Source organism: Pteropus alecto, unplaced genomic scaffold, assembly GCF_000325575.1.
Source record: "Pteropus alecto unplaced genomic scaffold, ASM32557v1 scaffold115, whole genome shotgun sequence".
NCBI lineage: Eukaryota > Metazoa > Chordata > Mammalia > Chiroptera > Pteropodidae > Pteropus > Pteropus alecto.
In genome coordinates, this window is record NW_006436814.1 from 906,658 (window position 1) to 934,556 (window position 27,899).

At 37.7% G+C, this 27,899-nt stretch overlaps 1 protein-coding gene across 3 annotated transcripts in view; it reads right to left on the reverse strand.

Moving 5' to 3' along the window:
- The window catches only part of AKT3 (AKT serine/threonine kinase 3), a 261,729-nt gene that overhangs the window by 71,866 nt on the left and 161,964 nt on the right, over positions 1-27,899 (reverse strand). For all 3 annotated transcript variants that reach the window (XM_025048497.1, XM_025048498.1, XM_006914260.3), the window contains 2 exons: positions 23,534-23,678; positions 16,291-16,422 (listed from right to left, as the gene is read on the reverse strand). In XM_025048497.1, coding sequence (XP_024904265.1) covers positions 16,291-16,422; positions 23,534-23,678 — 277 coding nt within the window. The remainder of the gene's footprint in view (positions 1-16,290; positions 16,423-23,533; positions 23,679-27,899) is intronic.

Below are 27,899 nucleotides of genomic sequence, written 5' to 3' on the forward strand. Positions count from 1 at the left end.
GTGGTCTTCAGTCCAGGTCCTCACAAGCCTCTTATGTGTGACACAGGCCCTCCTCAGACGTCGTCACTCTCGCTGCTTCAGTGGAGCAGGTCCTGTGACAGCTGCCATCACGTTCTCGGTCTTCAGGATCGCAGCTGTGGCGGAACGGGGCGAGCCTGACCGGCCGGCAACACCCACCGCTGACCTTCCACCTTCATGATCCTTACGCATTTCTAATCTCATTTCCAGGTCTGTCACTCAGTGTGGCCACTTACTGGCCACATTAATGCATTTTGTACACTCAGGGGCCACAACGAACAAAACACAAGATTAAATCAGGTACAAGAGAAAACGATGCACTCGAGAGACGGAAAACAGGAGATGCACGAGGCTGCTGTGGGTGTGACACAGCAAACTGTTTACAGCAAACTATTTAATAGGTAGGAAGAGTGCACTCTCAAAGATGAACAGTATAAATGCATAAACCAGCATCAGTCATTTTTTATCATGACCAGGTGTTACGTACTGTACATGTTGTATGTGCTGTACTTTTATGCAACTGGCCGTGCAGTAGGGTTGTTTACACCAGCATCATTGCACACACGTGAGTAAGTTGCATTAGACATTACCACACAGCTACAGTGTCACTATGAGATAGGAACTTGTCAGCTCCATTATAATTTTATGGAATCCCAGTATTAGGCAGCTCATGACTGTATATTCATCTGTAAATTATTAAACACTGAATTTTTAAATATAACTGCTGTCACAAAAAGAAGCTTTAAGGAGAATGTGATTTTATTTCTTGAAGAGATAAACCAGAATAGTTCTCATATTTACTTTTTTAATTCTCTCCAAGTTATTACTCTCTCCCTACTACACATGGTCTAAAATTTTCCCTTCACTGCCCCTGGGCTTTTTGGGGAGAAGGAGGGACAAGGTGTAGAAAATGACACAGAAGTGGAGGAAGAGAACATCTGTTCTCCATTATCGGGGACACCAAGGACGTCATCTCCTTCAGTCCCTGCAGCAGCTCAGCAAGTAGGTTTCACAGAAGCTCAACTGCTCAAGAGCAGGTGAGAAAATCAAGGCTGAGCCCACGTGGAAGTCCAATGGCGGCGGTCGCTTCCACGTCATGGCACTGCCTTCCATCCTCAAACGGCTTAGTGTCTACTTAACTCGGTACTTTAATTCTGCTCACACCATTTTCTCTGTCTTGAACACAAGACTACCATGACTATCAGAAGCTAGCTGAACTCAAGGTATGTCATGTCCAGAGCATCTCCCGCATCCAGTCAGAGCAATGACTGATCCTAGATGAGATGTGCAGGTGCGGAACGGGGAGGAAGAGTTTTCACCTCGGCACACTGACTCTTAATTAAAGCACAATGACCACCAGCGATGGATCATCACTTATGTGTTCTCTGTCTTAACAAGTCATATGTTAGCAATGCATACTTTTTCCCCTATAGAAAGTCAGCACATATCTCAAGCTCTAAATTTTTGGTTCTAACGTTTCCCACTTCTGAAAGCTTGAGCCTTGGTCAAGATGCAGACTTCTAACGCTTCTCCCATCAGGTGTCACACTGTCTTCTCACTGTTCCTTGATTTCTATTTCGATTCTCTTTTTTGAAGGTTTTTTTTTTTTTATCTTGATGAAGAAAATGAAAGCATAATTGTTCTCTGTTGTCTGTAAACACTACATCACCTTAAGTGTTATTTGACACTGTTCTTGAAGTTCCTGTTCCAAATCTGACTTGGACCGTGGGCTACGTAAACTCCTTTGCCTTCGGTCATGATGCAATCCCTGTAGAGTATGCCGCTTGTCTGCACTGCCCTTCACTACCCTCCCTTCTCTCCCTCGGCCCCTTCCAATTCCCAGTATTGGGATAAACCAGTCTCTACATTCTCACTTCTATACTCCACATCAAAAGGAGAAAAATAATCACATCAACATACTAGCACCTTTATAATTCCGTCTCCAATGTCAGCTAAATATTTGGAGGATTCTTTAATGAAAGTGATCCCCACTGAGATCACTCTTCCGTTCCTCACATCATTCTTTCGAAACTTTGCCAGGCCTTCGAGCACGCCTGGTATGCGTGCGGAAATGGACACACGGCCCTGGGCAAGCTGCTGAGTAGGGGCTGGAGCCCAAGCCTATCTGATCTGACTTCAAGTCCCGGAGCTTTTCATTAAGTTGCTTCTTTATCTAAACCTCGTTCTCTCATACCTTCAAAATGGGATCTTACTTCCGAGCAGAACAGAAGTTATTACTAATATTTGACGCGTCCGATCCTTCTCTCACACTGAAAACATGGTTCCAGGCAGCATAATCTCTCCATTTTCCTTCTCTTTCGTGGTCACCTTTCTCAGCCTTTTTGCTGGTCCCTTATCTCTGAATCCTTATCCTTTGAGTGCCCCCAGGACTCAGTCCTCAGAGCGCTTCTCTTCACTGGGGACACTCATTCCTTTGGGGACTTCACTCAGACTGTGTCTCAGTTGAGACTGTACATGGTGATGGACTTTCAAATTTGGACTTTTCAAATCCACACTTCTTCCCTAAACTCCAGAAATGCCTATTTAACATGGACATTTAATAGATGACTTAAACTTGAGTGTCTAATGGAAAATATCAAATTTAACATGTCCAAAAACTCATTTCTAATCTGCCATCAAGAAGCTTACTTCTCCCACCAAAATAAATACATACATACATACATACATAATTATTTATTTATTCCCATCACAGCGAATGGCTACACTGTCCTTCCTGTTGTTCAGGCCAAAACCTGGAAGTGATCAACTTCTTTCTTTCTCTCGTTCCCTACATTCGATCTGTCAGGCAATCCTGCTGGCTCTTCATCAGACTACACCCAGGATCTGATTATGTCTTACCACCTCCACTGCTACTGCTTGCTGCAAGCCACTACCATCAATTATCTGGATCGCCGCAGGTGACCTCCAGCGAGCTCCCTGCCTCCAACCCCGTCTGTTCTCAACACTGCAGCCAAAGTGATGCCAGTAAAACAAGAACCAGATCATGTTACTATACTGCTTAAAGAAGTGCAATGGCTTCCTACTTCATTCAGAGTGAAACTCAATATCTTACATCTACAAGTACCTGAATAACCCTACACTATCCTTACTGTACACAAGCCACGCTAGACTCCCAGCCATCCTTAGATCATGCTACGTATGCTGCTTCCTCAGTGTCTCTTCACCTGTGATACTCTCAGTCTAGAATATTCTTCCTCCCAAATACCTGAATAGCTTGTTTCTTCACCTCCTTCAAACGTTCACTAAAATTTCACTTTCTCAGGCGTTCTGAGGCGTTCCACAGAATAAATTTTCATCCTACTTGAAACTGCAAAACCCACAAAATCACTACGATCACTATTCCTTATTTCCCTATCCTACTCTTTCTCCACAGTATGTATTAATTTCTTACATACTATGTGATTTACTCATTTGTTATGTGTATTGTTTGTTGTCTGTCTCCTGACTAGAATGTAATTTCTAGTAATGGAGGAATTTTGGTCAGTTTTATTCATTCACATAGTCCCAGTACCTAGAACAGTACCCAGCAAATAATTAGGCGTTTAATTTATCTTTATTGAAAGAATGAGTGAATGAATCAGTAAATAAAGGAAGAATGATAACTTCGGCATATGATGCTGAGGAATGATGCAAGTTTCACGAACTGCAAGAAGCAACTTCAGAACCCAAACCGATGAAAGCAGAACTCCAACAGCACAACGCCAGGCGGTGAAGGTACCGCAGATCAGAGCCAGCACTTTCATCGTCTGCTTCCTACACTAAACCACAATCACTGGCACAATGCTTAATGCAGAGGTTCAGGAGAATCTGGAAGAGTGGATCAAATAAGCTGGCAGATGGTCTTAACAACTTCCGGTTAGGGTCCACCTGTCATTAGTTTAGAGTCCAAGGGGAACTCTCAGTGGTCGAGACGAGCCCTGGGTTGACACTTCATTGCGACATGGACAGGAAGACTAGCCTCGGCAGGCCGGAGGGGCGCAAACCCTGCTCTCTCACAGGAGAAGCCAGTCTTCAGGACTGGCCTGTGGCCACCTCCTGAAAAATAAGCTTGGATCTCTTGGAACAACCTGCCTGGTTAAGAGCATTTTTGTATGCCAAAACCTTGGGCCACATGACTAGTTTGACTAGACAGTTCATGCAAATGAGAGGAAGAAAGCCTTGTACCTGACATTGCTCAGGGCGCTCAGAATCTGAGCAGCTAAGCGAGATCACGCAGGTGCTGCTTGCCTACGTGACTGATCTACAATAAAAATTCTGGACACCAAGGCTCGGGTGAGCTTCCTGGGCTGACAACAGCTTGCACATGCCGTCACAATGACTGCTGGGGGAATTCCGTGTGTACCCGCGACCCCACTGGGAGCTAGCACTTAGTTTCTCCTAAACTTTGCCCCATAGGCCTTTCTCTCAGCTGGTTTTAATCTTTATATATTTGCTGTCATAAACCACAGCCATGAGTGTATCGGCTTTTCTGAATCCCGTGAGTCCTAACAAAATACTGAGCTGAGAGTGGTCTTAGGGACCACTGACGCCGTACACGTCAGAAGTAGGAGCAGTCAAAAATGATGTCAGCAAGATGAAGGGCTAGGAGGGCCCACCACTAGTCTGCCCCACAAACAACTATAAGCTCATGAAAATAGCTATCAGAAAGTTCTGGACTACAACAAGATCAGCAGAAAGCAACAAAGCAACAGAAACTGCCAAGTTCAAAACCAAGGATGGCTGCACAGAACAGCACAGGAAGCGTCTTACCTGCACTACCCCATCCCCCAAGTCAGAGCAGCTCGGCACCAAGAGGGATCCCCATGGAGAAACCGTACCCCATGGGGAAACAAGAGCAGGAGAACCCCGGCAAGCCCGTCACTGGCACGGATGTTTGCAGCCTGTGCTACTTCACACCACCCGTCTTCGTTAGCACTGAACTCAGCCGACGGCCACCAAAGTCCCCATCACTGCCTCTCCTTCCTGGGGCTGAGGCTGCAGCTGTCACTGCAGAGAGACTTGTCCCCAGTGGTCCCTGTTGCTGCTGTGTCCTTGCTTTCTGGGACTGGTACAGCACAAAACCTCATCATCCACGGGGCCGAGCTGCCACTGCTCTGCGCCCGCCATCTGTGTCCCAGGTCGGGGCTCTGCCCCACCACAGGCAGGGGCGCACTGTGCTGCTCTGCCCCGCACCCCTGGCTCCCAGCTACAGCTCTGACCAGTCCTAATAGAGGCTGAGCTGCTGTCGCCCTGCACCTTGACCTCTGAGTCCCAAGTCAGGGCTTTGACCTGCCATCACAAGGCCATATTGCTGCTTGGCACTCTATTCCTGCGGTCTTGACACAGGCTTCAGTGGGCCACCTCTGGGCAGTGCTGCTGCTGTCTGGTGACTGTTCTGGGTCCTAAATCATGGCTTTGACCACCATCACCAGGCTATGCCCCTGCAAGCTTCATGCCCTAAGCCAGGAGTTGTAAATCACAACTTTGACCCCCCATTATCCTGTCATTGGGGTTCTAAATCAGAGGTTTCACCCACGATAACCAGGGTTGATGCTGGGGCTGCTGTCTGCTCTACACCTAACCATAGCGTCCTAAGTCACAGCTCTGACCGGCCATCACCAGACTGTGCTGCTGCAGCTCTATGACCCCACCCCGTCAGAGTGCTAAGTTGTGGTTTTGACTTGCTTTCACTGGGGCCAACCTGCTGCTGTTCTGTGACTGACCCTGGGGCCTAAGTTATGGCTTTGACCCAACCATTACCAAGGGCAAGATGCTGCTATTATGCAACTGCCTCGAGGCCACAGTGGGGTCACTGACCAACCATCCACAAGGTGTGTACTACTACATCCTTCCCCTGTGTCGTAAGCCTCCATTGTACCCTGTCATCCCAGAAATCCTGCTGCTGCTACATCTCCTTCCACGCCTGGGGCCTAAGTCACTATGGAGATCTCCAGAGACCAAGGTCCCAGTTCCACAGGAAATCTGCACACAGCTGCACCTCTCAGACACCAGGCCACTGCCACAGCAAGTGCACCTGTGCCCCAGATCCCAGGGTACGAGCAGCTCTGCTGACGTTCTGAGTGCCAGCATTCCAGACCTGGTGCCAAGAGGGATTCCTTTGGCTAGAACTTTCTATCACAGGCAAAAAGAAACAGAAGAATTGCAGAATCCCAGCAGCCTTCACCTCCGAGGACCCCAACAGCCCAATCCACTAACTTCGCCCACAGAATCCTCTACAGGCTTGACCAGAGAAGACCCCCCAGTCCTCAATGATGCTGACCTCAGCTGACAGAGCTGTGTGAAGTCTACTCTGCTTTACCCTCCAAGTAATCAGAGACACCGCACTTCACCCAGCTCACGTGCTCAGCCACCTTCAGGTGAAAGTCGTTCCACAGTGAAGTCAGTCCAATGGGAAGAGCTGACTCCTCTCTCAAATGCACAGATGTCAACACAAAGACATCAGAAATACAAAAGCAAGGAAACATGACACCACCAAAGGTACACAATAACAGTCCAATGACACCAAAAAATGGGTTTGAAAGTTACCTGAAAAAGAATTCAAAATTATTAAGGAAGCTCGACAAGAGTCAAAAGAATACAGACAATTCAATGAACTTAGGAAAACAATACATGAACAAAATGAGTTCAACAAAGAAAGAAATCATTAAAAAAAAAAAAAAAAAAAGAAATTCTGGAGCTGAAGAATACAAGAAATGAAATAAAAAATGCAACAGAGAGTTTCAAGATCAGCCTTAACCAAGCAGAAGAAAAAATGTACAAACGTGAAGTCAAAGCTCTTTACATTATCCAGTTAGAGGAGGAAAAACATGTTAGAATGAAAAAGAGTTAAGAAAGCCTATGTGAATATGAGGTATCATCAAGTGAAACAACATCCACGATATTATGGGAGTCCCAGAAGGAAGAGAAGGAGAGAAAGAGAAGATAGAAATCTTATTTTTAAAAATAATGGTTGAAAACTTCCAAAATCTGGGGAGAGATATGACCATGCAGGTACATGAAGTTCAAAGATCCCCAAAAAGATTCTACAGAAAGAGATTATAATCAAGCTCTCAAAAATCTAAGACACAAAAATAATTTTTAAAGCAGTAAGAGAAAACATATTCGACACGTACAAGGGAAACTCAATAAGGCTAACAGCATATTTCTCAGCAGAAACCTCGCAGGCCAGGACAGAGTGGGATGATATATTCAAAGTGCCCAAAGGAAAAAAAAATGCCAACTAAGAATAGTCCTTCAAAAATGAAAGAGAAAAGCGATGACGGAAAGAGAGGTTGATGGAGACTCAGATACGAAGCCCACCGGCACGTGCAGGCTGGGTACGGAGGGCTCAGCAAAGGCACAGTGGCTTCCGCCAGCACTTCGGTCCGGGGAAGGCCGCCCCTCCCCGCTCCCCGAAGGCAGACACTTCGGTTCCTCCCCAGGGTCTGGTGCCTTTTGAGCTGCCCCAGCGCTGAAGCTCAGAGTGAGCGAGTTCAACAGCGAAGCAAGATGGACACTGTTAGGGTGACACAAAGAGGAAAATAGTAACGTGTGTATTCTCCCCTCTGGGTAGTCGGATGTCTCCGGAGAGGTGACCAGGGCAAGGAAAACAGTCTGTCCTGGTTTCTTCCTTAACAAGCTGTCTTGAAGAGGGCACTGGAGAGGTGTGTGTCACTATTCCTGGTCCATGGTTTCCTTAATGCCAACCAATTATCAGAACAGACAAGGCAACTTAGGCAGCTGCATGACTGTCATGCTGACCTGACCCGGTACTACAGAAAAGCAACAGTTCTCAGATATGCGTGCGTTTTGAGGGTTAAATTTGCATATTTATGCATAACCATAATACCCTCTTTCCTCTGTTCCTACTCAAGATTGCACCCAGCCTCCTGGCCAGTACCTCCCCCGGGCGATCGCAGGGAGCTGCCTACCCAGGACCTCAATGGGACGACATTGTGACGTCTCTGTATTATCATGTAACTATACAGGACCTCAATGGGACGACACTGTGACGTCTCTGTATTATCATGTTACTATACAGGACCTCAATGGGACGACATTGTGACGTCTCTGTATTATCATGTAACTATACAATGGGAGGTCCGATGGTTTATTTCCAATCCACTTTGATGACACTGGTGATCAGTTTAACTGTGCACTTCTCACTCCCCTTGTACCTTTTGTTGTGGTTTTTAACAGAAGACTATGCTTCTTAGAATATTTTTTACTTTTATTTTCTTGTTTTGAAGAACTATAACATCTACTTTTTGTTGTATTTTATTCTATATCAATGTCACTTAACAATAAAACCGGAAAAAAAATGAAGGACAGATAAGATTTTTCTAAAAAAACAAATGTTGAAGAAATTCATCACATGTAGACCTGTCTTACACAAAATGCTAAAGGAAATTCTTTGAGCTGAAATAGACATTCGTTAGTAACATGAAAACATACAAAAGTATAAAATTCATTTGTAAAGGTAAAACATAGTCAAGCTCAAAGCACTCTAATACTGCAATGGTAGTGTGTAAATCATTTTACACAGCACAGGTTAAAAGATAAAGCATTAATAACTACAGCTACAATATTTTATTAATGTATACATAGCATAAAAAGATATAAATTGGGACATCAATAACATAAAATGTTGGGGTGGCAAGTAAATATGTAGAACTTTTTAATGTAATTGTAGTTATCAGTTTAAAATAGATGGTTATAATTATCAGATGTATTATGAATATTAATGATAAGCACAAAGCAAAAAGATCGAACAGATACACAAATGAAAAAGAGTCAAAGTATATCACTACAAATAATCATCAATTCTGAAAGAAAAAAAGAAACTATAAAACAAATAGAAAGCAATTAAAATGTCTTTAGCTATCAATAATTACTCTCAATGTAAATGGTTTAAATTCTCCAATTAAAAGACAAGAGTGACTGAATGGATAAAAATACAAGACCCAAGTGTATGCTGCCTAAGAGAGACTCATTTAAGCTTTAAAGACACCCGAGGGCTGAAAGTGAAGGAACAGAAAAAGATACTCCATGCAATAAAAAAACAAAAGAGAGCAGGGCTAGCTATACTTATATCAGACGAAATAGACTTTAAGTCAAAAGATGTAACAAGAAACCAAAAAAAATTATATAATGATAAAAAGGTCAGCTCATCAAGAGGATATAACAATTGTAAATATATACATACCCAATATCAGAACACTGAAATATATCAAACAATTATTAATAGGTAAGAAGGGTGATAGCAAAGGAATAATATACAGGATTTCAAAACTCCAATTTCAACAAATGGATAGATCATCCAGATAGAAAATCGATAAGGAAAAAACAGACTTAAACTACACTTTAGATTAAATGGACCTAACAGTCACATATAAAACATTCCACCCGACAACATCGCAACACACATTTTTCTCAAGGACACGAGTTCTAACGAATTTTAAAAGATTGAAATTATACCAATAATATTTTCTAACCACTACTGTATCAAACTAAAAACCAATAAAAGAATGCTGAAAATTTTACAAATATATGGAAATGAAACAAAACACTCAAAGTAATAAAATTATAAATGATAGAGGGCATTGCAATTGATACAGAGACATACAAAGGATCGTGAGACTACTATGAACAATTATATGCCAACAAATTAAGAAGAAATGGATAAATTCTCAGAAATATAAAACCTACCAAGATGGAATCATGAAATAACAGAAAATCTGAACAGATTAATAACAAGCATGAAGTTTGAATCAGTAATCAAAAATCTCCCCACAACAACAAAAAAGCCCAGGAACAGATGGCTTCACTGGTGAATTCTATCAAACATTTAAGTAAGAATTAATACCAATCCTTCTGAAACTCTTCCAAAAAAATTGAAGAGAAAGAACACTTCCAAATTCATTTTATAAGGCCAGCATTTCCCACACTGAAGCCAGACAAGGACACCACAAAAAAAGAAAATTACAGGCCAATATCTCTGATGAACATAAATGCAAAAATTCTCAACAAAATACTAGCAAACTGAATTCAACAACACATGAAAAGGATCATACACTATGATCAAGTGGGATTTATCCTTGGGATGCAAAGACAGTTCAACATACACAAACAAATAAGTATGACATCCCGCATTTACAGAGTGAATACAAAGTCATATCGTTTCAATAGATGCAGAAAAAGTATTTGAAAAAACTAAACTTTCTTTCATGATAAAAACTATCAACAAATTAAGTATAGTAAGAAATGTGCCTCAACACAAAAACGGTCATATATGACAAGCCTACAGTTAACATACTCATGATCAGGAACAAGACAAGGATGTCCACTGTCAGTACTTCTATTCAACAGAGTACCAGAATTTCTGGCCATAGCAATTAGGCAGAAAAAAGAATCAAAAGGCATCCAAACTGGAAAAGAAGAAGTAAAATTACCTGTCTGCAGATGGTATGACCTTATATATAGAAAATCCCAAAGTCTCCACCAAATAACTGTTATAATAAATAAATGAATTCAGTAAAGTTACAGGATACAAAATCAATATACAAAAATCAGTTGTTTCTCTATACTAACAACAAAATATCTGAAATTGAAATTAAAACAGCTATCCCACTTACAACAAGATCAAAAGAAATAAAATACTTAGAGATAAATTTAATCAAGGAGGTGAAAGAACTGTACATTGAATACTATAAGACTCTGATAAAAGAAACTGAAAAAGAAACAAATAAAAGATATCTTGTGTTCTTGGGTTGGAAGCATTAACATTGTGAAAAGTACATAACACCCAAAGCAATATACAGATTCAATGCAATTCTTATCAAAATTCCAATGGCATTTTTCATACAAAAAGAACAATCCTAAAATTTATATAGAACCACAAAAGACCCCAAAAAGCCAAAGCAATCTTGGGAAAGAAGAACAAAGCTGAAGGCATCATGCCTCCTGATTTTCAACTATGCTACAAATCTACAGTAACCAAAACAGCATGATACTTACATCGAAACAGACACATAAATCAATGTAACAGAACAGACAGCCTGGAAATAAACCCATGTTATAGGGACAACTGATTTATGACCAAGGGGCCAAGAACATATAATGGGGACAGGATACTCTATTCAATAACTTGACAGCATTACGCTAACTAAAATAAGTCAGATGGAAAAAGACAAGTACTCTATGATCTTACTTATATGGAGAATCTTTAAAATAATGAAGTCATAGATACAGAGAACAGATTGGTGGTACAAAGGTGGGCTGTGCATTCAGGGAAAACTGAATAGCCACATGCAAAAGAATGAAATTGGACCACGATCTTATACCATACACAAAAATCAACTCAAAATGGATTAAAATCTTAAATTTAAGAACCTGAAACCATACAACTCCTAGAAGAAAACATAGGCTGTTTGATAAGCTCCTTGTCATCAGTCTTAGTGATGGTTTTTTTGGATTTGACACCAAAAGCAAAGGAAACAAAAACAAAAATAAACAAGTAGGACTCCATCAAATTAAAAAGCTTCTGCACAGCAAAGGAAACCATCGACAAAATGAAAAGGCAACCTGCCAAATGGGAGAAAATATTTGCAAATCATTCATCTAATAAGAGGTTAATATCCAAAATATATAGAGAACTCATACATCTCAATAGAACAAAATCAAACAATCTGACTGAAAATGGGCAGAGGACCTGAATAGACATTTTTCCAAAGAAGACACACAGATGACAAACAGGTACATGAAAAGGCTCTTAAAATCACTAATTATCACATACTAGACTAATTGGGGAGATCATTTTGTAAATTATATAAATGTATCTCATGGTGTACATCTGAAACTAATATAAAATAATATTGACTGTCAACTGTAATTGAAAAATAAAAATAATAAAATGATAAAAAATAAAATCATTAATCATCACGGAAATGCATATCAAAACTATAATGAGCTATCACCTCCCACCTGTTAGAATGGCTATATCAAAAAGAGAAAAAATAAGTATTGGTGAAAATGTGTAGAAAAGGGAACCCTTGTATACTGTTGGTGGGAATGTAAATTGGTGCAAACACTCGGAAAACAGTATGTAGGTTCCTAAAACAATTAAAAATAAAACTATCATATGATCCAGCAATTTCACTTCCAGGTATTTACCCAAAGGAAATGAAAAGACTGACTCAAAAAGATATCGGCACCCCCGTGTCCACTGCAGCATTATTTACAATAGCAAAGACACAGAAACAACCTGTCCACAGATGGACGAATGGATAAAGAAAATGTGATGTATGTATCTGTGCAGTGGAATACTACGTAGCCATAAAAAGGAAATTCTTCCTTTTGCGATAACATGAATGAACTTTGACAGCATTATGCTAACTAATATAAGTCAGGTGGAAAAAGACAAATACTGTATGATCTTACTTATATGAAGAATCTTTAAAATAATGAAATCATAGATACAGAGAACAGATTGGTGGTACAGAGGTGGGTTGTGGGTGAAATGGGTGATGGTGGTGGTCAAAAGGTATAAACTTCCAGTTATGAAATAAGTAAGTCCTGAGGATTTAATACACAGAATGGTGACTATTGTTAATAATACTATATTGTATATTTGAAAGTTGCTAAGAGAATCTTAAAAGTTCTCATCACAAGAAAAAAATGTGTAACTCTGTGAGCTGAACTTTAACCAGACTATTGTAGTGATCATTTCACACCTGAAACTAATACAATGTTATATGTCAATAATATCTCGATTTTTCAGAAAAGGACTAAGGCCTAACCACCTCTTCCAAGAAATTTTCCCTGACCCACCACTAGCTACCTCGGCTGGCCCTCCTTTGTGTTCCCATCAAGCTCTTCCAAGGTTCTATCATTTCACTGCAATTATCTATTTAAGTGTTGGCCATCTCCATCAGACTGTGACCTTTCTTTTAGGCTGAGAATAGAGCGTTAGTGATAAGCACAGTGCCTGGCATGTAGCAGGCATTCTATAGAAGAGAGAAGCTACTTGCCACATGCAAGCCATTGCCAAAGAGGGTATCAGTAACCTTCTCAGAAACTTTGGCAACCAGAGTCAGTTGATTTATATATATCATAAGTGCTAAAAGAACAAAAAATGATCAGCCCAGAATCCTATATTCAACAAAACTGTCCTTCAAATGTGAAACTGAGACATTTTCATATAAAGAAAAGCTAAGGGAGTTCATTACCACTAGAGCTGGCCTGCACAAAACGCCAAAGGGAGTCCCTCAGGCTGAAATGAAGGACACTAGACAGTAACCCGAAACTGTATGAAGAAATAAAGATCTTTAGTAAATGCAAATATTGAAAGGCTAATATTAAGGGTAATATTAAATACTATATTATTTTAACTCTAATTTATAATGTCACTTCTTGTTTTCTACATGACTTAAAGAGACTAATTCATAAAAAATTATATGTTTGGACATACAATGCATAAAGGTGTAATTTTATGCCATCGATCACCTAAAAGGGATGGGAAATGAGCAGGAGAGAAGCAGTTTTTGTACTGACGTTTAGGTGGTATAAATTCAAATTCAATAAATAACTTTAGGATGTAAAATGTGATCCCCATGATAACCACTAAAAGAAAATAGCTATGGGATATATAGAAGGGAATATGCAAATAATAAGCAAGATAGATCACAAGTGGCTACAGCATTATCACACCAAAAAAGTAAATTTAAAACAAAAGGTTAGAAGAGATGAAAAAACATTATATGTTACTAAGAGGGTCGACATAGTAAAAAGAAATACAATTAAAAACATTATGTACTTAATGACAGATCAACAAAATATATGAAGCAAAAATGGACAGAACTGAAGGGAAAAATAGTTGTACAATAATAATTGGAGACTTAAATACCCTACTCTCAATAAGGGGATTGAAAAAAAAACAGACAGAAAATATGTAAGGAAGTAGAAGTGAACACAATAAATCACCAGGTCTAACAAACACATACAGAACACTCTACCCCACAACAGAGTGAACGTTCTTCTCAAGTGCACATGAAACATTCTCCAAGATACACCATATGTTATGCCACAAACTAAGTCTAAATTGATTTAAAAAGACACATATTATACCAAGTATCTTCTCCAACCACAACAAGATGAAGTTAGAAATCAAAAACAGAAAGAAAACTGGAATATTCACAAATTTGTGGAAATTAGAGAGTTGATTGGTTTTCTGAAAAGACTGACAAAGCTGACAAACGTTTAGTTAGCTTGACGAAGAATAAATGTTTAAAGAATCAGGAAATATAAAATCACCAGAGCGGGCCACAGTAATCACTGTTGCAGACAAGATCTTTAATAGTGGGCAAAAGTTCAAGGAAAAGAATATTTGCATAGTCTCAGAGCACTTCCTCTAAGATATTTATTAATTACAAAAGGGAATACATTAACTCTACAATGGAGAAAACTGGTAGACAACTGTTTAATCAACTGATCGAGGCGGACATCAGCAAGAATAAGGCGTATGGACATCATTTACTCCTTGATGTGATGCTGAGAAGGGCACCTGAGGATTCAAACCACCCCAGGTCTTGTCGGATGCTAAAATGTCATACTGTTAATCATTTTGCTGTGAACAGCATATTTTTCTTCAAGAAATTAATAAGTGGATTTGTTGGGAGAAGTAGCAAGCATCTACATCAATTGGAATATTCTATCAGTTGTGAAATACACCCAGTTCTGTACAGTTACTCATGAAAGTATAATTAATTAGTGAGATAAGATAAGCTCCAAGTGAGGCTTATGTACAAAAAGAAAACAGAATGGAAATGATATTTTCTCGCATGACACACACTAGGTGGTAATAATAATAATCATAGCAAATATTTATAACAATAATGTATTTAATTTTCCCACTATTTTAATTCAATTTTATTTAATAATATATAAGTAAATGTATTCGTTTATTTAATCCTGACAACAACCCTATGAGATGATGAGCACTGTTATCATCCTCATTTTGCAGATGAGGAAACAAAGGCATGAAAAGTTGAGTGATTTGTCTGAGATCATTTAGTAAGTAGCAGAGCCTACTACACTATACTACCTCCCAGAAAATAAGAGTTCAATTATAATACATGCTAGGTACTGTGCTGAATACTTTACATATCCTAATCTTCATAATATTCCCATCCAGGAATTTTTTTTTCACAAATGAAATTTTTACAAATGAAAAAACTAAGACTGTGTTGGGCTGGTCAACGTGGAGCAGGATATTTAGCATGTCTGGCCTCGTCCAGTAACCGTCAGTAGTTTCTCCTCCCCTGGGTCACTGTGACAAGCAATATGCTCCCCCACACACATTTTCAAATGTCCCCGCGGGAGCAGTACCCCGCAAAAAACTAGCTGTTAAAGGTCATGAGGCGATAAGATGCAAAGCTGGGGTACGAAGCCAGGCCTGTGTGAGTCCAGGTCGATGTTATTTCCAGCAGACACCGACGGGGTGGAGCTGAGATGGGGCCAAACGTACAAAGACAGGGGAGCACAGCTTCCTAAAGTGTGTGGAGCAACACACCCCAGATGCGGAAACTATTCCTGCAAACGACTGAAAGTTAATCTATAAAGTGTAAGAACAGTATTACATGACGCTTGTCGAATTAAGCAAGATGAAAAGCATGGACCAATTTAGAAAATACATCGGATGTGTCTGTTGAGGGAACTGGGATTCAACTCAGAACTCTGAGACAAATAAACACTTTATTTCTTTGTATAGGTCTAAGCCGAACAAAGCTATGGAGGAGGAGTGAAGGCCTGAAAAATTTCGAAGACTATCGTCTCTTTTAGTTTCATTATTCTAGTATTTTCAAATCTATTAAGGATGCTTTTCCATTGAACATTATATAAGCTATATCATTTATGGGTACAAGTCATCTATGTTATTCTAATTACTCTTTTATTTAATAAGAAATTCAGAATGTTAAGGGAAAATATTGAAAAGCAACATTAGTATAATTGGTGATATAGGTCACAAATATATAGTAAAAACAAACACACATGGAATAATTTCTATCTTCTCAAGGGAATAAAATATCTTCAGTATATAACATTCAGATATTATAAACTTTTAAACATTTTAATATTATAAATTTTAACATACAGATACTATTACAGCAGTAGTCTTCAATCAACATTTTGGTTATTTAATGGAATTTCTACACTAATCATACTCATGCATGAGCACACACACGTGTGCATAGCATAAACAAAAATTTCAGTTACCTTTGCAATAATAACTTCTTTCTTCAGAATCTTCATTGCATAATATTTCCCACTTGCCTTCTCTCGAACCAAAATAACTTTCCCAAAAGTGCCTTTACCTAGTAGTTTCAAATAGTCAAAATCATTCATAGTCTGAAAAATACAAGTGAAAAAATATAATATGAAATATGTGATGCAATTTACTTATAAATATATATGTATATATTTACAATATCCACTCAAGAGCAAATGTCACCAATTTCAGCACTACGTAAATAAGTATCAGACAGGCGCTGCTGTTCCTTCAGCAATCACGGATGATTCATAAGCGGTTCTCAGACAGTGAAGACAATTTTGAACCCAGAATTCCTCAGTTACTCAAATTATCAGTCAAGTATAAGGGCAAAGGGAAAATAAAATAATTTTCATTCACTTCCAAGGACTCAAGTTGTTTAGGATTTAGTAGTGCCACTACCTCCAGACAGTGTAATAATAAAAAATATCCTGATGACATTTCCAAATACATACAAAGGAGCAGTACTTTTGAAGAGAGGTATCTGAGAATGTACTCCAGTAAAATGAGGATGGAATCCAATAAAGAAAAAGGTATGTGTATAAGAAATGTTGAAAACAATCCTGGAGCCCAATGAAAAGAAATTTAAGACAGAGAGCAGTACAACTTTCAAGAAAGCAATTAAAACGCAATTCAGAACAGGAAGTCAGGGAGCCCTAAGAATGTCTTTAATTGATCTGCCTGTCTTCAGTTTCATTTCTCATTCCCATTTCTAAATCAAGTGATTCCCAAGATTTTGCCAAGCTGGCCTGGAGTACTTGCTCTCTCTAGGACCTTCTAAGCATGCTTTTCCTGCTGTTTTATCTATCAACATTCATCTAGAAACTTCCGAAATTTTGATATTGCCTATCCATTAATGCCTTTCCCCCATTCAGTTGGTCATTTTTGTGGACTTGTCCCTTTTTAAAATTCCTTTACTATCATTTTAATAGGCTTTTAGATGGAAGGGGAGGTAACTAGGTAAGCCCGGTTTATCATCTTAAATTTAAATTCAGTTTAGATGGGTTTATGAATTACAAGTTAAAGATCTGGGTTTTATCTTATAGACAATCAGAAGTTATTGCAGATTTTTGTGCCTTTTTTACATTATTTTTTCCTGTTTACCAATTTATAAAGTAAATCTCAAGTAAATGTTAAAAATGTCTCAAATCAATGACCTCAGCTTCCACCGTATGAAACTAGAAAAAGAGGAAATTAAACCCAAAAGAATTAGAAAAAATGAAATAATAAAAATCAGAGCAGAAATCAATTAAATTTTTAAAAAGAACAAAAACAGCAGAGATAATCAATGTAACCAAAAGCTGATTCTTTGCAGAGATCAATAAAATTGATAAACCTTTAGCCAGATTGGTCAGGAAAATAAAGACAGAGATGCTAATGACCAGTATCAGGAAAGAGAGGTGGTGTCACTAGAGATTCTATAGATATTAAAAGGATCATAAAGGAATATAAAGATTTATATCCATGAAATTGACAACTTACATGAAATGAACAAATTCCTCAAAAGTAATACAGTTAAGTCCTCACTTAACACTGTTAACCAGTTCTGAGACTTTAAATGAAATGACACATAATGTAACCAATTTTACCACAGGCTAACTGATTTAAACACAGGTTACATTGTTACAGCATCTCATCCATGTTATAATGAAACACCGAATGAAAAGAAAACTTATTCGAGGACCTGCTGTAGGTAACTTAAATAGCCCTATACCTATTAAGGAAATGGAATTTGTAGTCAAAAATCTTTGAACAAGGAAAACTACAGGATCAGATGGTTTTGCTGGTGAATTCTACAAACATCTATGGAAAAATAATACCAATTCTATATAAACTCCTACCGAAGACTAAAAAGAATACTTTCCTATTCTTTCTACAAGGTTATCGGTACCCTGATACCAAAACCAGACCAAAACACTCTAAGAAGACTACAGACCAATATCCCTCATGTAAATATAAAAATTCTAAACATTTTACAAATGAATGCTTATATTGATTTGAACATTTGCTGCTATAATTTTAACAATTTTTCCAAATGTTATGTGTTAATCACTCAATATCTAGTTCAAAAGAAAAGTAGCAAAAGATAACAAAGTACTTTATTAACTCAAATAAAAATCAAAGAAGTGGGACTAAATATACAGAATGTGGTTAACAAAGCTAGTGACACTTGAACATCATTTAATTTTCATTAATATATTTTAAAAATCAAGGGATACTGCAGAGCCCCAAAGCTACTTGTGCTAGGTAGTCAGTCTCCAAAGACGGATGCTACTAACTCTCTCTTCTCCTTGTGTGTACACGCCATTCTCCCCATTAAGAGGTGGAGTCAACTTCTCGTCCTGGGCTGGCATTTATCTTGCTCGGAACATGGAATAGGATCAAAGTGATGCTGTGCCAGTTCTAGACCTAGCCTTTACGCCTGTCAGCTCACGCTTTCTCTCTCTTGAAAAAGTCATTCTTGAAAGCCAGCTCTCGTGCTGTAGGAAGTCTAGGCTATTTTGCTGAAGAGAAGGGCCACGGAGTGAGGCCCTGGAAGATGAAACACCACAGAGAGAGAGAGAGAGAGAGAGAGAGAAAGAGGGGTGATCACGTGGAGGAGAACTAAGAATCCAGACACGTGGGAAATGCTTCCTTGAATTTCCGGCCCAGTCCATGTGCTGGTTGAATGCAGCTGCTTGACAGATACATTGGAGACCGGCAGAATGGCCCAAGCAAACCACAAATCATGAGAAATAATATACTGTCATTGTTTTAAGACACTAAACTTGGGTAGTTTATTCCATGGCAATAAAGACATTATTCTCATAAACAGGCCAAAATATTGTATTGCTTAAAGCTTCATTTGAGCAGTATCTTCTTCGTTTGTTTTTTTTTTTAATCTAAAAGCACAGAAACATGGTACTTGTTATGTCCTGTTACTAAATGTTATATAAACTCAAACTGAATTCTTAGGAGTAAAAACTTAAAAAGAATTTGTAAACTGCTTTATGATGTTTTCACATGAAAAGCTTATATAATTATAAAATAGTACGACATTCTTTTAGGACTGCAATTCTTAGGGACAAGGAGATTTTTTTAAAAGTATGACAGCTTTAAATCTAAATTTCAGAGATTCTGTCAGTTCGACTGTTCCTCTTTTAAAAAAAGAAATTCGCATGGAAATTGATATTAGTAAAAAAGCATTCTATGTGATAAAACAAAAAAACAGATTTCATATCTATTTTAACAAAACTTCAGAACATTTTAAAAAGTATCTTTGATACCAGATGCTCATGTTCAGTGAAGTCTACACAGTGATTATCTAGTCTTTACAAATGAAATGTAACCTATTACAAAATGTGTCTTCTTTTGGATGGTGTTAAGGGAAAAGATACAATAAGATTTTGATAAAAAAATGAGAGCATGAATACACTCCAGAAAAATTAATCCTCCAAAACCCGATCCTGAGAATTTATTAGGGAGTTTTTTAGATAGCTAAAAAACACTTTCCTTTACACAATCTCTAACATATTAGTGTGGCTGTTTCTAGTTAAGAGATACATGTGCATATAGCAAATGCTTAATAAATATATTCAAATCATGCACGCTAGAATATAAGAAAAAGACTGTCTATTCCAAAATTAGGTTAAAAATGTGAACATATAATTGAAGAGGAATGTAAAGGATCTCTCAGAAAGGAATACAGAGGTTTTAGTCAATTTGGTGAAAAAGGATAAATTCCTCCTGCATTTTATAATGTAAGAATGGAACCAAACAGAGCTCATGGGACACTAAGCGAAAAGGGAGGCTCTCAAGAGGCACGCCTCTCTGCCCATCTCCTCTGGGTCTCTTCCTCATGGGAACAGGAAGCGCTAATCTGATGGATCAAGTTCCACCCTGATGATGTCAGTGCTCCCTCTTCGAGCAGCAGGGAGCAATCGCAGATTTCAGCAGGCCCCACCATCCCTTCCCTTCTCTCTCTCTCCCAAGTGCTAACCGTTCCTTCGAGTTAAATAATCAAATTCCAAGAACTGAGTCATATTCAATGGAAAGAGAGGAGGTGTGGCTTGTCCTCTGTACCTAAATCATGAGATAGGCCACTGCTCCCAAAGAGGCCTACACTGGCCACACCCAAACTAAGCAAAACTGATTCCCATGTGACTGTCGATGCTTTATGCTGTGCCCCTCGCACCCTGACAGGGTACAGAGAATGGCAGCTCGACAGACCAAGATCAGGCACCTGAGTCCTCTAGGCAAATTCTTTTGAAACATCATCTTTTTAATTTAAACACAGAACAGCACTTAAGTGTGGTTGCAAGCCCTGTGCCTCTTTTCTCCAGGAGAGATTTTAACCTGCAGAGGGGACATTGTGGCCAGCCCTTTACCACTGGGGAAGTGCCCACCTGTGTGCTCCAGGCAAGAGCAAGCAATGAGGACAACTCCCAGCACGGCTACCGGAGTCAGAGATAATCTCTTCATGCTATCGCTCAATTTTCTAAAAGTGCATAGAGAAGAAAATGTGTTCTGTAAATTATGAGGAGGATATTCTTATTTCAGAATATCCATTTACAGTCTGAAGTTAAAAATAATCTGAACTTCCACAATTCCATTTATGATAGGTGATGCACATAAAGGATATAGTTCTAGAGCCATGTGTCTTAGGGAAGTGACAGTAACATTTCACCATTTTTAACCAAGTTATTAGGACTGTCATCGAAGAGGCAGTAGTACCATGTACTATCTTTTTTTGAGCTCTTTGTCATTTAAAACTACTTTATGCTATTTCATTTTAAATGAAACGAAGTTTAAAAAATGAAAATCGGATACAGGCCAATTAAGACAATGAACCCACCTTACCCCTCCAAATCAAAATATCCCTATCAAGTTTTCTTGATAGACTCAGTTTCAGTGGGAGAATTCTCAGAGAATCTGCTTTAAGAAGATGTGTATGTTTTTAACTATCTTATATGGATGATATAGAATACTAGCTCACAATAATAACGAATATTCATTGAGCACTCAGCACATAAGCACTTTCTACGTATTCCCTCATTTTAAGCAACACAACTACATGAGTTAAGTACCACTATTGTCTCCCTTTCACAGATGAAGGGACCAAAGAACAGAAGGATTAAGAAACTTTCCACACAACCGCACTCATGGTGGACCCCAAACTCGAAACCTGGCTATAGGACCCCGAAGACCTCACTTTCTACCACTATTCTGTAATATTAAAATTCTCCTGATTTTTTTCCAAGAGTGCTCTAATTGACTAATATCCAAACATTATTTATGCCCAACAGTTTGACATATAATTTGAGAAACAAAGTACAATCACAGGAGAGAATACCTGTGTAATATAACTCGGCTAGGAGAATAACGATCATAGAGATAAGTGAGGCTCAAGATCTATGGATCGATAAAAAGAAACAAGCTGCGTACTGAAGTTGCGCAGTGTATAAATGAAAGTCCTTATGTGTTTGAATAAGATATTCAACTTCTCTAAATGCAAGATGACTCACCTGGAAAATGAGATAACAGCACCTACCTCAGATGATTTCTGTGAGTATTAAATAAGATAATCTATATAAAAGTACTGCTCAGAGGCTGGAACAAAAAAGCTCATAATAAATGCTTACAAGTGTTAATTAGTGTAAGTGATGAATTCTAAGATAATCCACACTAGTAACTGTGAAAAAAGGAAAATGAAATATGTTTTTATAATTATTAATGACCAGCCTTAACAGAAAATAAAATCCTCCCATACTTTTCCATTTTTACATCTTTCGTCTCCATTCAACATTCGTCTGGTAAATTTCCATATTAGTTTCCAAAATTCTTCCATCCATCAGCAACAGCATTTCTAGTTAGGATGTTATAAACTCTCCACTTTCAACCTCTACCTAACTCAACAGTTTCTTATTATTCATCTTTGTTATTAAGCAGAATTTTAGGAATTCCACAGAATTAAATAGGGTATAGCTAGTATAGCGTGTTATTGAATAGAGTAGTTTGTCACTCATAAGATGAGATTAACTGGAATCTAATTTTAAATTACGAGCATAATTTCAAGTTAATTTTGTACATGTGCACATACACTTACAAAAGAAGCTTTCTTATCTCTGAGTAGGTGGCTAAAGCTAGACTGCGGTTTTATTTTTGCAATGAGGAGGAACAAGGGAGGTTAAGTTGACTTATAAGTAAAGAGAGGTTCAATTCAGCCAACGAACAGGGGATAAATCCATACAGAAGACCCAAGAGGCTGTCAGACAGTTGGCCAAGATCAAGTGCAGAATATCATTCTCATTAGAAGAGAAATTTCAGAGAAGGATAATGAACGAACTCTAAGCCGTGCTGTCCAACTTCACCACGTTCACACGTTTCAGCCTGCAGAGCAAGGAGGGGTTGCGCTCGGGCAGAGTCTGACGCCAGAGAGTTCTGAATCACTGTGCTAACACGGAACCACGTGGATGATCACCTTAAAACTCAGCATTTTCCTATCTGAAGATTAATTTAATCTATTACATCAAACATATTCTAACATGATAAATGCCACATTCACCTATTTTGAACACCTATATCTTTAATCTTAAAATACCATTTTTTACATAAGGAAGTTGCTTTTCAATTTTCTACAGCAGTAAAAAGTATAGTTTACAATTCCCATAAATATATAAATTAGCGCTTATTATTCTGCAGCCCCAAGGGAAGGAAAAGTCCGTTTCCTTCACCGGCTCAGGAGCAGCCATTAAGATAAAAAACGATTAGTTCCAAGATTGTTCAAAATCTAGGGAGGCTGGGGCCTGAGCGGGAGGCACACCAGAGCCATTGCTGCTTCTGCCTTCAGGAGCAGACAGAATGCCAAATGGAAGAGGACCAAATCATTAGGAGAACGTTTTATTTCCAAGTTTCTAAAATGGTATTAAAAACAATAAGTGAAAAATAGAAGTTACAAAGCAGCACTGTGGCACCTCCATCACGGTCCCCAACAAGCCCTATCAGCAGCGTGCAGAGCTAAGCGCTGAACCAATGAAATGCTGTGATGTTTCAATTATGTGATTTTAAGTGACAGGTTATTTCACTGAATAAACGCCAACCATGCCCATATGAGATACTTAGCTGACATTTTTTTTCCGAATGGCAGTTTGGGGCATATTTCTTCCATACACATAAATGTGCTGAGTAGGAGAATAAATTACTACTTTCTACCTTTCTTTTATGATGAGTTGTAGAAGCATCCATCTCTTCCTCCCCTATGTTATCAATCTGTGAAGTTGGACTACAGTTCATTCTCTCCTCTTCTTGCCTCTGAAGTCTGTCTGCTACAGCCTGAATAGCTTCTGTCCATTCTTCCCTATAAAAACAAGTAAAATTTCTCATTAATAGAAGATGGTAAACAACCTGAATATCCTCTTTTTATAAAATATGAAATGTACACAAATAGTCTATTCCAGTATAACGCGTGCGCACGCGCGCACACACACAACACACACACGCACACACACACACAGTCTCCCACCTTTCCCTCCAAGGCGAAACTCGCCCCACAGGCCTCTTACATCACAGGCCTAAGGCTGGCAGCCTTTGGAGGTACGTTCAATGAGAAAAAGAAAAAAGGGTCATAAGAAAATTCAGTTAAAATCCTTTAAACGTACAGCTAAATTTTAACTGTCTGTACACATCTTACCTATAAACTAAACTGACGCCAAAAAGTTTGCTGCATTTTTTGAATGTTTCGCTTAGCTGTTCTAAGTCCATCACTGACATAGTCAAGATCTTTACTGATCTTTACTGTGGTCCAACAGAAGTTCTAGGAAAAGGTTCTCAAAGCCAAAACCTTTCACTGTTCCCAGATCACAGATAAGTTTCATTTTTTAAAAAATGACAGGCATAAATTATAGCTTAAATAGCAAGGCTCTTGAGCACCGGTATAAAGCTCTTATTTTTTGAGAGTTGTCTCATCAGATCAAGGATCATTTATTTTTCATATAAATTTTAAAGTCAGCTTGCTGATTTCTTAAAGTCTATTAGAATTTTCAATGGAAATGAATGAAATCTAAAGATCAATTTGGAAGAAACTGCCATATTAATAAAATAAGTCTTCCAAACCATGACCTTGGTATAGCTCTCCATTTATGTAGGTCATTAGTTTCCAAATGCAGTGCTTTGCAATTTTTCTGTGAAAAGGTCTTGCGCATCTTTAATTGAATTTATTTCTAAGCATTTTTTTATGCTATTGTAGAGGGTTTTTATTTTTGATTTTGTCTTCTAATTTTTCTTGCTAGTACTTAGAAATACAGTAGCTTATTGTATGGTGTCCTTGTATCCTGCAGTCTTACTAAATCATTTCTTAGTTCTAATAGCTTTTATTTTTCTGGATTTTCTACATACACAACTATGTTGTCTACAAACAAGGGCAGTTTTACTTCTTCCTATCCAAACTATGTGCCTTTTCTTTCTTTTTCTCGCCTTATAATGCCCTACATCAGACCGTCGGTACCACGTTAAATAAAAGTGGTGAGAGCAGACATTACTTTGTCCCAGATCATAGAGAGAAAGCATAGAGCTTTTTACCTTTAAGTATTATATAAGTTATAGGATTTTTTGTAGATAACCCTTAATCAAGTTGAATAAGTCCCCTTCCCTTCCTAGTCAACGGTGTTTTTGTTATAGAAGGGTGCTGAATTTTGTCAAATATTTTTTTTTGCATCTGTTGATCATGTAGCTTTTCTCCTTTATCCCGTTAACATAATGAATTTAGTTGAATGATTTTCAGATGTTAATGCAACTGAATTCTTGGGAAACTCCATATAGTCATGATGTATTATTCTTTTGACATGTTTTTTCAAATTGATTTGTCAAAATTTTGTTGAGAAATTTTACATCTATGTTCACAAGTATAATGGGCTATATAATATTCTCTTCTTACACTAGCTTTGCCTGCTTTTTGGAATGAGGGTGACAGTGGCCTCATAAAATGAGATAGAAAGTGTTCTCTCCATCATTATTTTCTGAAATAGACTGTGTAGGACTGGTAATATTTCTTTAAATGTTTAACAGGATACACCAATGAAGCCATTTGGACTTGGAGTTTTCTTGAGGAAAAATGTTTTAATTACTAACTCAGTTTTTCTCATTCATATTAGGCTGTTCAAGTTTTCTGTGCTTCTTGGGTCAGTATTGGTAACGTGTGTCTTCCCTCTTTTTCCTTAATGATCTTCCAAGATATTTTTCAATTCTATTAATTTTGTTTCAAAGAACTAGCTTTCGTTTATTGATTAGTCTCTATTATTTTTTGTTTTCGACTTCACTGATTTCTGATCTCTTCTGTTTCCTTCTTTCTGTCTTGGGTTTAATTTACTCCACTTTTCTAGTTTCTTAAGATAAAAGCATTTATTACTGACTTGTCTTTCAGCACCTATCCTTAGAATTATAACATTCGCCCTCAACTTAGCAAAGCCTAATACATCCACACTTTTTACTAGTCCCAGAACATCATAAGACATTAACTCTATTTTTCCATCAACTTCAATTTACATATTATTTCAGATATTTTCATTCTATATAATTAAATCACAAACTTATTATTATTCATAAAAGCAATAATCATTGGGCTTTGTAAATTTATTTACTATTTTAATTGTTTTTTTTTTTTCATTCCTTCTTGCATCTCTCCTCTCACCTGGAAGTATTTTTACTCTGTCTGAAAAATACTCATTTAGTATTTCCTTTACTGCAGGTCTGGTGAAAATCGCATCATTTTTTGACTGAAATTATTAAAAGACTCCATTCCTTATGTTCCATGTCAATTGTTTCTGCTGTTATATCCTTTTTGGTCCAAATGTTCTTTCTCTGAAGGCAAAGTATCTTTTTTTCTTATCTGCTTTGAGGATTTTCTTTTTGGTTGTTTTGTTTTGTTTTTGGAAGTGGGTTTTCTTTGCGTTTTTCCTCATGGGATTTAGAAGACTTCTTGAATGTGTAGTCTGATATATTTAGCCATTTTAGAATGTTTCTAGCCATTATCTCTTCAAATACTTTCTACTCTATTCTTTCAATCTTATTTTTGAGACACTAATTATGTGAATTCAAGACATTCTTACTGTATTCTCTAGTTTTGTACTATGTTCTTACCTATTTTTATTTTCTATCATTTTAACTCCATGTTTCATTCTAAGATACTATTATAACCTATCTTTGAGTTCACTAATTTTCCATAATGCTAGATCTAATTTAGTATTAAAACCACTCACTAGCAATTATAATTTCGAATATTTTATTTTTCAATTTTAGAAATTACATTTGATTCTTTTAAAATAAATTTTAGCTCTCTGCTGAATCTCCCAGCCCTAATTTTTATTTCCTTGAACATACTAATATATAATTCTTCTAATCACTGCCTGATAAAACTCCATTTTTTAGAGCCTTATGATTATGAATCTGATTCTGTTGTCTGTTCTGCCTCTGTGGTTTTGGTCACATTGTCTTGCATCATTGTGTATTTGTTTATTTTTTAATAAGTCTTGAACAATATACATGAAAAAGAGATAGGGGCCTAGGAAGATATAATCTTCCTTTAGAGATTATTTATGTTTGCTTTTAAAAACCTCCTAGAAGACAAGCAAAAGTAGATCATGTTAACCAAATTTAAGGCCTGAAGTAATTTATAGCTCAACTTCAATCCTTAAAAGGTATCTGTATTCAGTTTACCCTTTCCTCTAGCATATAGTCCTAAAATGTAGTGACTTAACGTGCCTTCTCTTTGGTAGGCTCTGCATTCCAGAATACGACTCCCAGCTTGGAGACTTACTCTCCAAATCTCAACATCTAGAACTGGCAGGCACCCTTAGTGAAAGAACGGGCTCACCTCCCTGGGTTTCTTTCTTCCATAAAGTTTTGGCCCCATAATTCTTCATAGCCTTATTGGCTCTTGGATACCTTTTTAAAAAAATGTTTCAACCTGCTTTTCCAGTAGCTCTTAGTGGACCTAAATTACCTAATTCACCATAACTGAACTACACAGATGTACACAGTTGATTCTCGAACAATGTGGGTTGAAGACCAATCCCTCTTGCAGTTGAAAATACATATATAACTTTTGATTCACCCCAAAATTAACTACTAATAGCCTACTGTTGATGGGAAGCCTTATCAATAACATAAAGAGTTGATTAATACACATTTTGTATGTTATATACTATATTCTTACAATAAAGTAAGCTAGAGGAAAGAAAGCAATTAGAAAATCATAAGGAAGAGAAAATACAATTACAGTATATATAGAAAAAAATCTGCAATTCGAACATTTGTTGCTTGAGGGTCAACTGTACATATACCTGTTAAAGAGTACTGGGCCCAAATGTCTTGCTAACTGAAAGAGGGTATCCAATCTTCTAATTTTTAAGTAATGCTGGAAAATGCAGTCAGTTTGGAAAACAGAATGGATACCTCCATGAAAAAATAAATTCATTTTTCAAATATATATACCAATGATATAAAAACTTAATTTTTACAAGCTGAAATTTATTTGCAAATAAACATTTAATTAAAATGTCTAATCTGTGAGTGCTACTAAAGC